Here is a 16938-nt window from a genome sequence, read left to right on the forward strand (position 1 = left end):
GTGGCAAGATGGCTCCAATTTTCAGGTTTATTTGTCTTTGTTGTCCAAGAGCCTCTAAAATCAACAGGCCACAACAACGCCTTGTCCACCGCCAGATTAAGCAACTTGGGTATCCAGCAGAGGAGCGTCCACCGGTACGTCCTCCTAAAGTCCCCGCGTCAAACAGGCTCATTGTATGCACAGGGACACGTGCGCGAGTCATGGAGTCATTTGTGGGACAGATGCAACGGAGCTCGACCAACCTTTACTCTGACACGACACACCGCCTGACTGCGCGTCCTGCCCCTGTCCAAGCTGGCAAAGGGCGCGCATACGAGGCCATGAAGAGCGACTTTAGCCCTCCGAGAAAGTCGAAGCCGCCACCCACGAGCCAGCCGTCGCAGAACGCGAACGATCACCTCCTCACGTACAAGGGCCCGCGCCGGGGCGACGTAAGGGGCGACCCAGAGAGCAGCGAGGACGAGCTGCTTCTTTCTCAGGATAGCATAAGAGGAGAGGGCAGGAAGAAGCTGAGTCATACGACCAGTATGCGTATCAGGGACAACGAGGAGCGGGGCAGGAAGCGAAAAGAGAAGGCGGAGAAAGAGAAGGATCCGGGGCGGGCGGCGCTAAAGGGTATCATGCCTAATCCCACCACACAGAACTTCAGAGGCTTTAAGATCACGAAGAACTCAACGGCTGCGTCCTCGAGCAAGCCCGAGGGCGCACATAGATCTGTCGAACCGCCCCCTAGTTCCTCTCTAGCCACCATAGATGTCGACCCGGACGATGATACCTCTCACACCACGCGCCTCGGAAAGTCTCAATCGCGCACCGGCGCTCGCTCTGACATGACCCCTACGCGCACCTTGGCAGGAAGCAGCCGCGCGCAGGGAAACAACGCGCATATAGCCAACCAGACACGCGAGGCGCGGCTCAAGAAGCGCGTCATGGTCGAGAAGACGCGTCGATGCGTAGACACGGACGACGAAGACGAGGACGCGGACCTGTTCGAGCACCCGCCAGCCGCACGCACGCGCGACGCGGACAAGGACGTGTCCACATCCAAGCCCAAGCCCAAGCCCAAGCCGAGGAAACCTCAAGTTATGTCCGACGACGACTCGCCGCCGCGCCCCAAGCCCACCGCCAAACCGCGTCCAAAGCCGCGGCAGAAGATAAAGTCCGCCGCTACCGACGAGGACGAGCGCGCCCAGTCCGATCCGGAGGGCACACCGCGCGCGTCCCGCCTCCGGAAGCAACACGGCTCCACCACGGCTGACGATCTCTTCGGCCCCGACTCACCAACGTCGCCATCGACGCCCAAACGCAGGATCAGGGCCTTTCCGATGGGCTTGCCCGAGCCGGCGAAAGAGAACACGGGTGTTCCTCCGCCGAGGCAGGCGGGGGGAAAGGGCAAGGGTAAGGCGCCGGACAAGGCGAATACGTTTCCTACCTTGTCGCCGCTGGCGTCTCAAGGGGGCAACGCTGCGAACGTGCCGTTGACGCCGCCGCCGCGTCGTCCACAGCGGAAAGCGGGTATCGGGAAGGCGGCGACGGTGGCGGATCTGCCGCTGCCGTCGCCTTTACAGGGAGCAAAGAGGAACGATACAAAGGGGAAGGAGAAGGAGGTAGAGAAGGGCCTGGGAGCGCTGCCGCTTCCGTCGCCGTTGTCGTCTCCGAACTTGAACATGGGGTTGGGTCAAGGTGGGCACTTACGTTGAACAAACCGAGTGCAGGCATCGACAACTGACAACATCACCCCCGTTTCTCTCAGACGATGGCGGGACTCGCCCGGCGCTCCGCCCCTTCCCCATGGCGGGGAGGACACCCAAGGCGACCAAGCGCTCTAGCCCTGGTGCGGACTCGGACGACAGAAGGTCGACGAAACGAATACGTGACGGGTCTTTAACCCTGTGAGTCTCTGGTGGCGGACGCGACAGGCAGAACGGCGGCTGATAAACATTCATATGAACAGCGATTTGCAGTATACCGAGGGCGGTGGAATGCAGCTTGATTTCGCAGAGGACTCATGTAAGTCTGTGACATGGTTTTATAGTGCATATAGTGACCTCGAAGCTGCTTTGCATGCTCCATATGGCCTCCCCCGCTCATGTGCTACATCTTCTGCGTTCACAATCCACGCTATCACACTCGCACATTGCACATTCACCACTTCCCTTCTCCACATCTCGCACGTCTCCCTCCCACACCCCCAGTCGACCTCGACACAGACCTACACATCGACCCGCGCCAGCTCTGCCCGTACTGCGACGACCCCCTCCCCACAGACCCCACCCCCAAACTCCGCCAGCTCCTCGCCGCCGCCCAGCGCAAATCCTACGCCGACCCGCGCCCCTCGAACCCGCACGGCCTCCGCGCGCCGCTCCCCGCGTACATCGCGGCGTGCCAGCGGCACGCGTTCGAGACGCACCAGCTCCCGCTCGCGCGCGCGCGCGGGTGGCCGGCGCAGATCGACTTTGAGGCGCTCCCCGCGCGTGTTTTAGAGATGAAGGACGCGTTGTGGCGGATTGTGCGGGACGAGGGCGGGGTGCGCGGAAGGGTGTGTGTGTTTTGGGGGGAGGTGATGCGGGAGGTGGAGAGGACGGGGAGTGTGCGGGCTGTTGTGGGTGTGAAGGGCCAGTTTGCGAGTTTTGAGAAGACGCAGCCGGGGTAGTGAGTGTTTTGTCCTGTCCTTTTTTGTTTCTCCCCCGCCTTTGCTTCCTTCCTCGTGCCCTTGTTTACGGATGCTGACGCGTGTTGGGTGTTTGAACAGCTACGGTGAGCTGGGCTCGATCATCCTGCACCAGACGCTCTTCAGCCTCTTCCCGCCGTCGTCGTTCGACGCGGCGCTGATCGCGCCCCTCGCGCCTGCCGAGTTCATCCAGCGCATACTTGTGCCCGAGACGGCGGTGCGGCTGGTCATGCAGGACCTCGGGCAGCCGCCGGACGAGGCGCTGCGGACGTTGCGGGAGAGCGCGCAGTATGGTGTGGCGATGTTTCCTGATGCTGGGATTGAGGAAGGCGGGGATGCGGACGAGGATGGAGAGGGGGAGGGGGATGTTGATCCGCGCGATGGGTCGGGGAGGGCGAGGCGGAATGGGAAGGGGAAAGGGAAAGGGAAGGGAAGTGAAGGAGGGGGGAGAGGGACGGTGTCGCCTGGGAAGAGCGCGGTGCAGGGGTGGGATGGGGACGAGGAGATGATGGGCGTTGCGGATCGGATTGTGATGGAGCGGGCGCGGGTGCGTAGGGTGGAGTTGCAGGAGGAGGAGAGGATCGAAGAGGAGATGGTGAGGGAGGAGGAGGAGCGTCAGAGGGAGGAGAGGGAGGAGAAGAAGAGGCGGGAGCAGGAGGAGAGGGAGAGGGAGGAAGAGAGGAAGAAGGAGAAAGCTAAGGAGGGCAGGGAGGAACGCGCGAGGAGGAGGCGGGAGGGAGGGGCGGCAACGGACACAGACGGTGACGCGATGGCGACGGACACGAGCGAAGCTGAGAAGCCGCCGCAGCGCGCGGGTCCGCCCAAGCCCAGGCTCAAGACGATGTCGAAGCAGTCTGTTATCTCGATTCAGTCCTCCGAGCCAGGACCTTCGCAGCAGAAGCAGAAGAGGGTCGCATCCCGTGCGCCGAGTACAGCCGGTTCCGAGAGCGAGACGAAGCGGGCTTCGACGTCGAGGGATGGCTCAATTTCAAAGGAGAAGAAGAAGAAGAAATTGATATCAGAACAAACGATTGACCTGTCGAGCGCGTCAGAGATGGATATATCCGCTGACGAGCTTGCGGACGCGCGACGCACGGTGCGCAAGCCTCGAAGGCCACAGCCCGTGCAGAGGAGCGTCGTCGGTCGCGGAGGTTCAAGGGCAGCGATGGACGACGGTGAAGACGGTAACTACCTTTCGAATATCACCAATCGCAAGGATCGCCAGGACACTGGTCCCCTGACAGACGAGGACGTTCAAGACGATTTCTTTACGTCCATCGCAAAGGCGTCGGAGGGAGACGACCAAGGCGAGCAGACACCTCGAGCGAAGAGAGGCGCCCCCATCCCAATTCCTGGAGCTGGCTCGAAAGGGCTCAAGCCGCTGGACATGGCTAGGTTGCGGGCGGTCAAGGGAAACAACGGGTATGTCCCCCTCCCTTTAGATACGACTTTACCTCTGACGCGAATGTACAGTGGGCAGTCTAGCCGAGCTTCCAGTGACCATGACCACATGAGCGAGGCATCCGCTCAGCCACGCAGAAAACGTCGAGAGGATTGGCTGTTTTCTTCTTCAGATGCTGAGGAGTCGATTTGATCTCGTCCTATAGATGCTACCAGTAAAGCTCGGTAATGCGTTGTTGACTTGTTTGTTGACTTGTGTACAGTAGAGCTACTTTAGAGCAGGTGTAATTGTGCTGACGTGATGAATAGCCCCTATCTGGGTGTGGATACCCGAATGTGCCGGAGTCTGTTTCTGTCAAATAAAGACAAATAAGTGTGTTCATCGTTCCGCCCTCAGCTGCTCTTGCAAAAAACAAACATATCCCACTCAACCACCCGCTAAACACAGGGTTGGAACTATCTTATTTAACGCAGGTGTGTATCACTACATTGGATATCTACCATTCACTGCTAATCTGATTCCCTTGCTCAGCTCGTCATATGCGCTGAAGCTCCAAGCGCACGAGCACAAGGGACACCTCGAACACATTATCCATGGTCGTAACACGCAGGACGCCAGTCGTCCCCCCACCGCCCACCTCGCGCACATCCTCCCAGCAGGCATTGCCTCGCACAACTCACACTCGGCCACAGGACGACACAACGCCCACTCCGAGCCCCCTAGCCAACGGGGACCATGACGAGTCGCATGACGAGTCGTCACCTCCACACATCAATGGACACGCCAAAGACGGTCCAAACTCAAGAAAAGCAAATGTAAAGCAGAAGGAAAAGGCGAAAGCAAAGGTCTGTAACCATGCAGCCTCTTATCTCCCGCGTTGCTGACCTCCCACCCACTGTGCAGAAGCGTGGCTTCTTCGACACGCTCTGGCTGCTCATGTTCACCGCATTTGCTGCCTACACCCTAACAACCTGCCCCTACAACGAATCGAGCGACTCTCTCGTCTGCCGCGGCCTCTCTGGCTACCGCGACATCGTCATCGAGCCCTACATCCTCCCCTCCCTCTACGCCGCCCTCGACCACCCCTCCGTCGCGCCCTACGTCGAGAAAGTCCGGCCCGTATACGTCGCCTCCAAGGACATCTTCGACACCCGCGTCGCACCGCAGTGGAACCGACGCGTCGTCCCGGCGTTCTACAACCACATGCTCCCCCGCTGGCACGCGCACGTCGTGCCCGTGTGGACGCAGCACGGCGCGCCGCTGTGGGACGCGCATGTCATCGCGCGGTACGATGCGCTCGTCGCGCCGCATCTGCACGCGTACGTCTACGGGCCCTGGAACGACAAGATTGTGCCTGTGTGGACGCAGCATGCCGCGCCGCGGCTCGTGGCTGCGCGTGCGTTCTATGTCGACAAGGCGCGTCCGGCGGTGGACACCGCCGTCGCTGCGCTCTACAGGTGGCAGCGGGCGTCAAGGCCGTACGTCGCGCGCGCGGCGGAGCAGAGCAAGAAGCTCGCGCCGGTGGTGCGCGTGCTTGTCGAGCGTCTTGCGGTGCTGGTCGAGTTCCTCGCTGCGCAGAGGCGCACGTTTGTGGATCCGCATGTTAGCCGTATTTGGGAAAAGGTCGTCGAGCTGAGCAGTAGCGGCGGCGGCGCCAGCCTGCACCCGGACTCGCAGGGCACGCGCACGTCCTCCTCCATAGTCGCGGAGCCAGAGGCTGATGCCGGGGCCAAGGCCGAGTCCGTCCTGCGGGAGACGCTCATGCCGGAGGGCACACCCGAAGCCATCCCTATCGCGTCGCTCATCTTTGACCCCTCCGCATCCGAGGGCAGCCAGACGGCGTCGGTGCCCCAGGGCGCGACGCCGTCGACCGCGGAGCAGCACGCGGAGCCCACACGGGCCCCATCAGCAGCAGCCCCATCCCTCCCCTCCGAGCCCGAAGAAATCGACCTCGACGCGTTCTACGAAGAGCTCGGGTTCGCGTCCCCCACCGAGCCCGCCGAAACGCGCTCATCATCCGCCCTGCCGCCGCTCGCGCAACGCACCGCCGCAGCCGCGGCCCCCGAGTCCGAGTCTGAGCCCGAACAAGGCGGCCCGACGCGCGACGAGCTGCGTACAAGGCACGACGCGTGGGAGGCGCAGCTGCAGGCGCAGATCGGGGCGTCGTTCTCGAGCCTGCGCCTTGCGCTTTCGGCGCTGAGAGAGCATGCGAGCGAGGAGCTGAGTGGGCTTGATGATAGGCGCGGTGTGGAGCCTGGGTCTGGGACCGGGGCTGGGATTAGCGGGGTGGTGGATGCGCTCGAGCGCGATGCGGAGCGGTATGTGCGCGGTGCGCGCAAGTATCTCAAGGGGTTGGTTGGTGATGGGAAGGCGAAGGCGAAGGGTGGTAATGCTAACGGCGGTGCGGAGGGGGGCAAGGAGCAGCTGTGGGCGCGGATGGTGGACAGGGTGGAGCAGAAGTTTGAGGAGCGGGCGATGGAGGCGGAGGGGCAGGTGAACGCGTGGTGGGTGGCGCTTGTGGATGCTGAGCTTGCCGAGGTACGGGTTTCTTCTTGCTGTTTCTTGCTATGTCACTATCTCGCAGTCGCTGACGCGTTCACCCATTATCTCATCGTAACAGGTCGCGAAAGCCGCGCAGGCGGTGCGCGCTGTCGCGGAGAAGGCGCAGGGCGATATGGCCATGGACTATGCTTACCTCGACGACGTCACGTACCTCGACTGGCAGCGCTATCACGCGCTGATGGACAGTGAGTGCTGCCCCGTTTCTGTTCCCCGTGCTGTGCCTTGCTTTTTCTCCTTCAATCTTGTCTCGATTCGCTTTGCTTTGCTTTGCTGGCGAGCGCTTGCGGCTGGACTGAGGCCGTGGGCGTGGGTGTACGCACGGGCGATGAACTCTCCATCGAACCCCTGTTCTTCTTTCCTTCGCATCATGCATCCCGTTTTTCGTTGCTTCCCCCTTTTTTTTCCAAATTCCAATATTGGCGCTCTCGTTGCGAGACGACCACGGCAGCGGCGGGTGGATTTACCCCTCCTCCTCCTCGTTCTCTTTGGACGTTCGGTTCGGCGGTCGCCATTGCTTTTCTCAGGCAGACAGACCGCCCTTCTCCACGTTCTGGCCTTGGTGACCATGCATATGGGTGGTGGTGGTGGCGTTGGTGTCGTCTTGCCTTTTTCTGTTTACTGTGTACCCCAGCCCATCGGGAGCGCACCTCGTGGTCGGTTTGGCTTTCCCTGCTTTGACCGACCCTGCTGCGTTTTTCGTCATGAAGTGACATGACAGCGCGTCTCGGGGCCTTGCGTTTCACTTTATTGTTTATTTTATTTTGTTCTTTTTGTTGGATGGTGTACTTTGCGGAGGTACAAGTCGCACCCCTCGTCTGTTCGTCACGCCAATCTTTCCGCGTTGATCGTTTCTTGGGTTCATTTCTCGTTGTTCAACTCCTAGGGCTGGGATTTTCCCTGCACGTTGTTGCCCCATTATTTTTTCCTTCTCGGGCGAAGGAATCGGGCGTTTGGTTCCGTGCTGCGTCGTCGGGGCTTGGGCTCATCGACGTTTGCTAATATTTTCTGGCTGTTGGCGGCGATGCTTCGGACATTGGACCCGTTGCATTTCTTATCCCAATCGCTCTTGGCGTCGAAGGCTATTGCCTCCACGCTCGTTTCATTTTATTTCTTTTTGTCTACATTTTTCCGCCGGCCAATCGGCCCTTCATTCTTCGGACCAACGAGTGCTAACCACGCAATTATTATTTCTCATACAGCCAGCGACAAATTCACGGACGAGATGCGCGCCCTCCAGAACGGCACGTCGCTCGCGAACCCGGTCGTGACCGTGCTCGAGGGCCTCGAGAGCGAGGTGAACGACGTGCTGCTCGGCTTCGACGCGCAGATCCGCGCGCTGCGCCAGGAGGGCCAGCTCGCGATCGAGCGCGAGGCGGAGGCGCTGGCTGCCGAGCGCGTTGCTGCCGCCGCGGAGCTGCCGTTTGCGGGCGAGGCCGAGGACCAGGACCAGGATCAGAAGGCTGAGGCGGTCACTCGCGTTCCTGTCCCTGAGGAAAAGGTGGAGGAGCTCGTGGAGAGCGCGGTCGCGGAGGTTGTTGAGGAGGGTCCCGAGTCGGAGTCAGACGACGAAGAGGAGGGGCCTGAAGTGGTGATCCTGCCGGTGGACCCTTTGCCTGAACAGCCCGCGGCGGAAGAGGTGATTCCGCCTGTCGTCATTGGGCGGGGCAAGGAGGAGATTCTGGAGGCCTTTGGACGCGCCGACCCTGAGTCGATCGCGGTGAAGACCCCACGGAGCACGGAGGCCCAGGGCAAGGAGAAGCCGTCTGTCCGTGAGCACGTTGAGCTCTAAGCTCTGAGCTCGTCGTGGGGTTTGGTAGCTGTGTTGGTTACGCTCCAGCCTCGTAGTGATTCCAGTTTAACATTTTATTTCTCCTTTCCGACGCGGTCCTCATGCCTACATACTTACTATGCCATAGACTGTTTTAGCTTTGCTTGGAAAATTCGCCTTGCCTACTTACATTTCATCCGATCATTCATCCTACGCATTCCGCTGTTCTGTTTCGCTCGTTGATCCATCCGGTACTCACTTATTTCACTTTACCATATCGTATGCCTACATTTCTTGTTCAATGTAATCTCTCGCACAAAGCCTTTATCCGCATCCGTACTCGTAGGACCCTTACTCCGACTGCATGTGTATCTGTTGCACTAGCAGTGGGGGGCACTGTACGGGACAACAATACACTAGCGGCACGCCATGCCGACGTTAATCCCTCTCGTCCTCCCAAAACCACAAGTTCGTAGGACGACCTGGAAAGTCCCGAGCAGAAGGGGGCGGTCCCTGGATGGATGTTGTGAGGCGTCGATCACGTCGCGTGGCCAGAAAAGGAGCGCCTTGTTCGACGCGGAAGCATAAGTGCATGCTTTGACAGCGACTGACTTGGCCGACCCTGAAGCATGAAGCATCGCAGTGATGCAATGATGGGCTAAGCGCCGCAGGTGGCAGCCCCGGGCCGTTGGCTGTATTAGAACGAGCTAAGCTGCGACATATGATCACGGTCGACGGTTATCTTGTGATTACCGAGTATTGTATGCGACAGACGGGGACTCGGAAAACATGCGCTTTGCGCCGTGCACTCGGAACGTATGTCAACGATGCTTCTGCCGCAATCAATGGAGGGCAGTGCCATTTGGTGTCCAAAATAAATGTTCTCGAATGGAAGAACTTCTTGCGGGCCACGGAGCGGGCGCGCTGAGAGCTATGTGGTCCTGCTAAGTACGCGTCCGGGCTGATGGTAGTGACAGCGGTTGTCGATAACCTCAGCTGGCTAGTACCGTGACGGTGCTGTTCAAGTGGAGCATGTATCGGTGAATGCAATCCCTGAAACGAGGCGATGTACTGTAGTCCGGTAAATGTAACCAGCGGACTCCAATACGTGAGGAGCGAGATATCGTAGCGATAGATAAACTTGGGAAAGAAAAAAATGTTGTTGATTCTACGGTCTGCTGGAAATAGAAAATTTAGCCGATGCATTGAAAAGTCCACATCTTGATACACATGTCCTTCAAGAGCACAGCTCGAACGTTATGGATAGCACGATCCGTGGACACATCATAAATGCACCCGTTTGTACATTCTATCGTTGCAAGTAGGCGGTATCAGGCACATGTTGGTAGTTGTGTCCTGACATTTTGATTGATTCTGAACGGAAATAATATATCTTCTGAATCAGACTTGCTTTGAAAGCTGACGTCTCATTCAAAGGTCATCGAATGTATTATCCGTGATCACACTTTCAGGACATCTAACAAAGAGCGTACCTCAGTTCTCTGACGTTTCCGCTCGAACTCAGGTACTACTTGCGGGTACCTACAACCGCTATCAATACAAAGACGTCACCGCCCGTAGGTAGCTCGAGGAAGCTCACGCGAAATTATGATTATTCAATATCCACCAGCATCTGCAGTCTCAATGAAGTCAGGTCAGGTCGCCGTCACAACCCAGTATGTCATGATCCCCCGCAAGCGGCGGCAAGAACAGTGACTCTGAGATACCCTGAGCGGCGGCAACAAAAATGATTCTCGCGTGGCGCTCGCGTGGCGCTCACATGGCGCCTGCGTTCATTCAATGAACCGATTCATGCCGTCCGAAGCGACCGAATACTCGAACGCTCATCGGACTACATTGTCCCATGCCCTCTCACCTGTCAACAGAGCAGCGGTATCACCCGCCCCAGACCCATATGCTAAAGTTACAGTGCTCCCGTGTTAGCCGCAGAGCCCTGAGACCAAACCCTGACAAAGGAGTAAAAGGAAGTAAACCCAAAGTAAGCCACAGAATCTCAGAGCCGATCTCCGTATCGCCAACCCTGAGATCTCGGTGACATACCTATGACTCGGTGCAGGTTCTGAATTATTGCTCACCCCACGTGCGAGAAGCGGTTATGTGCCTTGATCGTCGTTGGAGAACGTGGGGCACAGCAGTGTGGCTTCCTCGGGGACTAAGGGAACGGGAAGTTCGAATATGAATGTTCGCGACGACGGTAGCTACGGCACTCAGAAGGTAGCAGCACTTGCTTATCTCGTAGTCCGCTGGCACTACCTTTAGGCACTGCACCATCCGTGTATGCGAAACTGAAACGGAGCCATCTGCAGCATAAACTGTTGAACCAAGTAACTCGTAAGCCCGAGTGACCGGCACCAACCTCCGGCTCGCAAAATCTATTGATCCACAGCCAGTGCGCCAACACCGCGACAAGACATGGCATGTGTCTCGTCGTTCTAGGTGGAGAACAACACTCGACGTTTCGAGCCTTGACATTGACAATTGACAAGAACCACGCGACGAGCCGAGGATCGTGTCAATCATATACATACTGTTACAGCAAGACCTTTCGCGGGGATCACCCAGGCCAATGGACATGAAGAAAACGAGGGCTCACCCTGAGCACGGCCTCTGCACTAGTGCTGACTCCAACATGAAGTCAAAAAAATAAGAGGTCGACAGCTAATACATTATAGTAACGTAACGAATATAACGCTAAACGATCGAATGATCGTCTTCAGGGAACATTGCAGTCGTTCTCAGTGCCGAACATCGCTTCCGCAACGCATCTCCATTTGACATATCAAGTTCTACCCAGACAACTGGAGTTCCCCAGAAGCCACTCTGGATCGATTGCAGTTAGCTGACGGCCACCTCGATAACTTTAGGAATCTGGGATACGCTACTAGGACTGTATATTTTTTTCGGGGGAAATGGTCATGACATATTGCATGCATCAGACATCCCCGCTCAGATATTCCAAATTCCGTGAACGCCCAGCCTACGGGGCTGGATCGATCGCGAATCGCGCGCAGTTTGGTCAGTGCCACTGGCATGGCATGGCCGCCACCTCAAATTTAACGTTAGACGATCGAACATTGGACGATTGACTGCGTTTGTCGCGTTGCTCACTTAGGCCAACGACTCAAATACATACGTATAGGGACGTGGCGCATACCATCAAACTCTGTCAAAGCCTAAAACAGCACAGAATGGAAGGGATGACTTATGTAAGGTACGGAAGCTATGTACAGTACATGCGCAACGACAGCAATGCAACAGCGTACGAAGGAGGAACTAGGAACTAGGGGCCGGTAAGAAAAGGCAAAAAAAGTACGTACGAAACAAGGGGTAAGGATGCGGGTGATGGTAAGACGCGGCGATCTCGGAGAGGGGAGCACGGCGAGTGGACACACTAGTCAGTTACTGTACGTTCTGGACTCTGGACTCTGGATTCTGGATTCTGGAATTATACTTTCGAACGGTGGGGTACAAATCGGCGTTTTGGGACTGACGGAAAGAAAAGGCTCAAGCTAGGCAAGAGGGGGAGGGGGGTGTTTCTGTTCCAACTGACTTCCCTCCAATTCTTCAATCGAAATCTGATATCTCTGGGGGTTTGGCTAGATTCGGCATGAGGCAAGCGTAAAGTTAGGGTCCGAACTGAAAGGGCATTTGAAGGCATAACGTGCAACAGACTCCAGACGGTCTCCGGGGTCCGGGTGATGTCCGGATTAGTGCCTTCGACTTTAGTTTTTGGCGCCGTTTTCGTTTTCGTTTTCGTCTTCGCCGGCTCGCCACCTGAGGTTGGACTCGTAGAACTTGATAAGCTGTGAGGTGATGTTAGTGTTTGTGTTACAACAAGCGTGACATGGTGGAAATCAGGAGCGAAAGGCAGGAGGCAAACGGATATTGACGCGTTCGACACACCTTCTGCGGGAACTTCTTTGCGCACAGCTTGGACGGCTCGCGCATACGGACGTCTTCCTCGCCATTTCTGTTGAGAATACGAGTCAGCCAACGTAGAAACTATGCGAAGAAGGCGCGCCGCGCGTCCGCTGCGTCGCCTGAGATTGATGATGTCGAGGCGGACGAGGCGGGCCAGCCGGAGGGCGAGGACGCCTCCGAGAAGGACAAGGACGCGAGCGAGGGCGAGGATGACGAGGACGACGATGAACCCGAGTACGAGATTGAGAAGATTATGAAGGCGAAGAGGGGGTACTTTCATCCTGTGAGTCGGTCGTCTGCGTTCGTCTGCGTTTTCCGTTCGTTTTTGTTGGGGCGTCGCGCGAGCGCGTGTCGTGTCGTGGGATGCGATGCACCCTTTCGTTCGAAGGGAACGGGAACTGTTCGTCCGTTGGGTTCAGAGTGCTCACGCGTTTTTTCGTACGTACACAGGGCCGAATGGCGTACCTGGTCAAGTGGGTAGGGTACTCGGAAGAGCACAACAGCTGGGTCGACGAGCCAGATGCTGGGTGCGTAACCCGTTTACTGCACTCTTGTCATACCATATGGCTAATCATCCAAATGCACCCTGTCGCTGTTCACGTTGCCTCTGACGCGTTCGCATCTGTATCTACGCTCAAACAGCAACGCAGAAGACCTCATCCAGCAGTTCTGGCGCGAGTCAAAGTCCCAGAAGGCGGCCGCTCCTGCGGGCCGCAAGTCCGTCGGCGACAAGCCCGCGCCCAAGAAGAACGGCCGCGTATCCTCCCTCGCGCGTGAAGAGTCTTCCGACAACGACTCCGCCGCGCCGGCTAAGAAGCGCGGGCGCCCGAGCAAGGGCGGGGCCGTCGCTGCTGCCACCAAGACCAAGGCGAGGGATGAGGACGAGGACGAGCGCGCGGTGAAGAAGGCGCGCAAGAGCACGACGACGTCGGTGGCGACGAAGAGGGACAAGCTGTCGAAGAAGGCCGACGCGATGGATGTGGACGGGGATGACGACGAAGACGACGGGGAGCCGGATAAGCCGATCGGGAGCATGAAGGAGCACATGAGCACGCAGTCGTGGGAGTCGCTCGTCAAGGTCGTCGACACCGTCGAGCGCGACGATGACGGGACGATCTATGTGTACTTTACCGTGTACGTTCCGTTCCATTCAACGTCACGGCTGCTATTGTCCTCTGCGCTTTCACAGCTGCAAGCGAGTACCTGTTCGGCGCGGTCTTCGCCACGCTCGCCGAGCGCGTGGACTCGGGCTCGCTGTCGGATGCGGATGCACGAACCATCGTATAGAGAAGCTGTAGAGATAGAAGCTGTGTAGTATCAGAAGAAGAAAAAAGAGCAAGGTGCTATGCAAGGCAGGGGTGACGCTGGACTGGGACACGGGCGCGTGTGTGGTGTGGATGGAGGAGAACAGACGACGGCCGTGGGAACGAATCAGCAAAAGCGGGCGACGGGTCAGTGCGCACGCGTCTCGTCTCGTCGCGCGACCTCAACGCGGCTGTGGGGACGGACAACGCGTCGGTGTCTCGCGCTGCCTTCGGATCGGCGGGAGGCGCAGATGGTCGCGACGATGACGCCGAGGGCGGCTGGATACTGCGCATGCTTACTATCACGCAATTAATCAACGGTTGGGATGAGGGCAGTGCCAATGTTGACCTAGTCGCTGGCTGTCCAGCCCATACGTACTCGACGCGTAGTAATTGTAAAACCCGCGAGCAAGGCTCCGTTAATGATGATCACGGACACCAGCAGATCCCGACGACCATTCTACGGCTCCAAGGTCTGCCCAGTATGCATACATGGCCTCGGAATCTTCAGATGTCCAGCGGGAAAGACGGAAGCAAATGCCAAGCAAGTATAGTATTTTGTTGGTGCAGACTCAAGCACTTTCACCTTATGGGTCGTGCTATGTACAAAGGGCTATATGCGCAGCAGACGTACACACCCGGAACAAGAGACCCAGTCTCCATTCCTGTTTCTATTCGCTTCACTCCCCTCCCCTCCGACGCGACGGACTCGCGCTCCTGCCTCGGCCCTCTCGGCCTCCTCTGCCCTTCTTAGGGCCCGTGGGTGGCGGTCGAACGAACGCATAGTCGCACTGGATCGCTTGCTCCAGAAGCGGCGTGTTAGACGCGCCTTCGATGGCGGCCTGTGCCTCAGCCATAGTTTCATATTCGACAAGCGCATATCCCTGTTTATAGATGACGAGACAACAAAAATGGGTCGTTAGCGTTCGTCCGTCTCATCTCAATTGAAGCGCGAAGGGAACGGGGATGAGGTACGAAAAACGGCGGGTAACATTAACGGATGAAGGATGAGGGACGGAGGAGTGGGGATGTAGCGTAAGGCGCAACACTTGGAATGCAAGGAACTGCGGATGCATGCGCATAGAGGCAAGAATGAATGAAGGGGCGACGCTCGGCAGGAGCGGAAGCGGCATCGACGAAAATTTGCTAGGCGTACCTTGACATAGCCCGTCCGACGGTCTAGGTTCAGGTGCAGGTTCTTAATCTCTCCGAATTCTGCGAACTTGTCGGTGACGTCCTCTTCGGTCGCCTCCTCATGCACATTAGTCACCAAGACAATCCAGCCCTCGACGGCTACATCGTCGAATCAATCAGAAGTTTCGGATCCGAAATAGACGCCAGCCAAGATAGGTTGGTTAGTTGGTGGAAGAACAAGCGCGCGTGTAAAACGTAAAACCAGTGAGCGGGCCGTGCAGCAGGAGACGGCGGGTCAACATAAGGGGAGACGTACAGCGTGCGGCCCGCGTATCATCCTTCACATGCGAGGTCTCAACCCGGTCGTACGTGTGCTCGGCAGTGACGGTGCTGTCGTTCCCGCCTGAAACAAAGAAAGGGCGGTTGAGCCGCGGTTGAGGGCAGACAGAACACTTCATCTCGCAAGCTCACCGGTGTTCTGGAAGCCGCGGCCTCTACGGCGGACGGCACCGCCGGCAGCGACTAGCAACCAAATGGTCAAACATCAGCTAAACGCGTAGAGTTAGCGCAGACTCGCCGGAAACATACCTTCATCGATGTTCATTTCATCGTCGGACATGGTGGTCTAGTAGTGAGGGGTGTGACACTGTCACTCACCGTCACATCCCCATCCCCACTCAGAAAATTGAAAATTGCCCAGCCTCAAAATAAAGACGGGTGTCTGGGGACCCGAGCGTGGAAAAAGGGCCCGCGTTCTCCCGCAACGCGGCGCCGGCCAGTCTGACGACGACGGCGAGACCATGGCCATTGAGGACACAATGAAATCTGTCGTTGCTTGCGCTCCCGAAGCTCTAGCGCAAGCGAGATCTGTCCAACATCTCGTCGCATCTCGCGACACAACCAGAACAAAAAAAAGGTCTAGCGATGCGGCTAGCTCTCCACCGAGCCCGATGCAACCGAGCCCTCAACGGAGCTCGTCTCTCGGATGCGACCGATCTTCCAATGCTTCAGACGGACCAAGCGGACCACGTATGTTCAACTCCGCAAGGAAGCCTGTATGAGTAGCACCGGGCATCTGCATTGACGCGGACAAGGCACGCATACAGTGATCGTCCCATTGTGTCATGGAGATGGGGACATCGGCGAACGCGCTGGGTCGGTGCATCCGTCACTGCATGTCGGTGTCGGCGTTCGCTGGGCATATGCACGAGCTGCGGGTGGGCATATGCGACACCGGAGAAAGGCCTAAAAACAACTTTCGTCCGCACTGGCGTTGTTGTAGTGCTCCAACCGCGACGATCTCACTTTGTTTCCAGAACACCACTTGCACACGCACGTCCGCCGGTCTGTGTGTCTATTGCAGGAGGTCCAACGACCGGTTTTTTTTTCCTCGCTCGCTAAACTCTCGGGACCAGCCACCGCCCAATGTCTCCTTCCGGCACCTGGGCACCAGCGGCGTGTCCATGTCTTTGAATTCGCCCTCGCCGTGTTCGTCACCACTCTTTGAGGTTCACAATTGCTACATAGAGAAAGTCCCTACGATGGCCGACCTGGCGGATGGGATAACGAGGGGGTCCAAGCCAAAGCCATAGCCGCCGCGCACGCGCGTCATACAGTAATGGTTTTGATCCCGATTGACAACTTCTCCGTCCATCGTCCGGTCGCTAAGACCACGCGTCTCCGACACAAGTCCCGTTACGCGCCAGCCCGCCCTTACTTAACCTGGTGTGCCTGATGAGGCGACGCCAGAACACAACAAACCACCCTGACACCCTGACAGGGCGCCATTCGCTACCGCGCATTGTGTCCAGTGCACCGCCTTTCCGATGATGATGATGACAGAGAAAAAAAAAGAGAAGATTCAGAGATCCCATCGAGCCGAATCTCGATCCACCTCTGTGGCCCAGTAACCAAAACTTTCCACACAAGTCACACCCCGTCTACTGTATACCTCCTACCGGGCAGATCCTTCCTGAGTCAAAAGTCTTTTCCCTTTTTACTGCTCCTTCCTTCCCTTTTTTGCGTTCACACAGATCCCTTGGGCTCAGATTTCGACCCACTTGTCGGTTCGCGCACGGCCCTGAGCCCACTGGCAAGCGACCTGCCACTCCGTTCCGCCCTGCCAGACCGACAGCCTCGGCCGCTCATTCCTCGG

The 16938-nt window shown here is 57.7% G+C and overlaps 6 protein-coding genes across 6 annotated transcripts; 5 read left to right on the forward strand and 1 right to left on the reverse strand.

The window, feature by feature from the left end:
* Positions 1-68: 68 nt before the first annotated feature.
* CONPUDRAFT_138229 (uncharacterized protein) lies at positions 69-1398 on the forward strand (the record flags this gene model as incomplete). The annotated part of the gene is made up of 2 exons (XM_007772527.1): positions 69-133; positions 184-1398. A coding segment is annotated over exon 2 (1197 nt), but the record flags the coding sequence as incomplete, so codon positions are not given.
* Positions 1399-2563: 1165 nt separating this feature from the next.
* CONPUDRAFT_59209 (uncharacterized protein) lies at positions 2564-3002 on the forward strand (the record flags this gene model as incomplete). Its single annotated transcript, XM_007772242.1, has 2 exons — positions 2564-2652; positions 2753-3002. Coding segments are annotated over 2 exons (339 nt in total), but the record flags the coding sequence as incomplete, so codon positions are not given.
* A 153-nt stretch (positions 3003-3155) lies between these two features.
* CONPUDRAFT_138230 (uncharacterized protein) lies at positions 3156-4384 on the forward strand. The gene is made up of 2 exons (XM_007772528.1): positions 3156-4093; positions 4145-4384. The coding sequence occupies exons 1-2, from the start codon at positions 3177-3179 to the stop codon at positions 4263-4265; spliced, it is 1038 nt and encodes a 345-aa protein (XP_007770718.1). The 5' UTR covers positions 3156-3176; the 3' UTR covers positions 4266-4384.
* A 132-nt stretch (positions 4385-4516) lies between these two features.
* Positions 4517-8735, forward strand: CONPUDRAFT_166822 (uncharacterized protein). The gene is made up of 5 exons (XM_007772529.1): positions 4517-4546; positions 4605-4918; positions 4977-6611; positions 6694-6820; positions 7835-8735. The coding sequence occupies exons 2-5, from the start codon at positions 4667-4669 to the stop codon at positions 8422-8424; spliced, it is 2604 nt and encodes an 867-aa protein (XP_007770719.1). The 5' UTR covers positions 4517-4546; positions 4605-4666; the 3' UTR covers positions 8425-8735.
* Positions 8736-12425: 3690 nt separating this feature from the next.
* CONPUDRAFT_126722 (uncharacterized protein) lies at positions 12426-13754 on the forward strand. The gene is made up of 3 exons (XM_007772530.1): positions 12426-12628; positions 12796-12872; positions 12988-13754. The coding sequence occupies exons 1-3, from the start codon at positions 12599-12601 to the stop codon at positions 13658-13660; spliced, it is 780 nt and encodes a 259-aa protein (XP_007770720.1). The 5' UTR covers positions 12426-12598; the 3' UTR covers positions 13661-13754.
* Positions 13755-14178: 424 nt separating this feature from the next.
* Positions 14179-15425, reverse strand: CONPUDRAFT_106979 (RNP containing family member). Its single transcript, XM_007772531.1, has 5 exons — positions 15372-15425; positions 15255-15305; positions 15100-15186; positions 14806-14942; positions 14179-14533 (listed from the first exon to the last, which is right to left on the reverse strand). Exons 1-5 carry the CDS (start codon positions 15400-15402, stop codon positions 14330-14332), a joined length of 510 nt encoding a protein of 169 aa, XP_007770721.1. The 5' UTR covers positions 15403-15425; the 3' UTR covers positions 14179-14329.
* Positions 15426-16938: the final 1513 nt, after the last annotated feature.

The sequence above is a fragment of the Coniophora puteana genome (assembly GCF_000271625.1).
Source record: "Coniophora puteana RWD-64-598 SS2 unplaced genomic scaffold CONPUscaffold_9, whole genome shotgun sequence".
Lineage (NCBI taxonomy): Eukaryota > Fungi > Basidiomycota > Agaricomycetes > Boletales > Coniophoraceae > Coniophora > Coniophora puteana.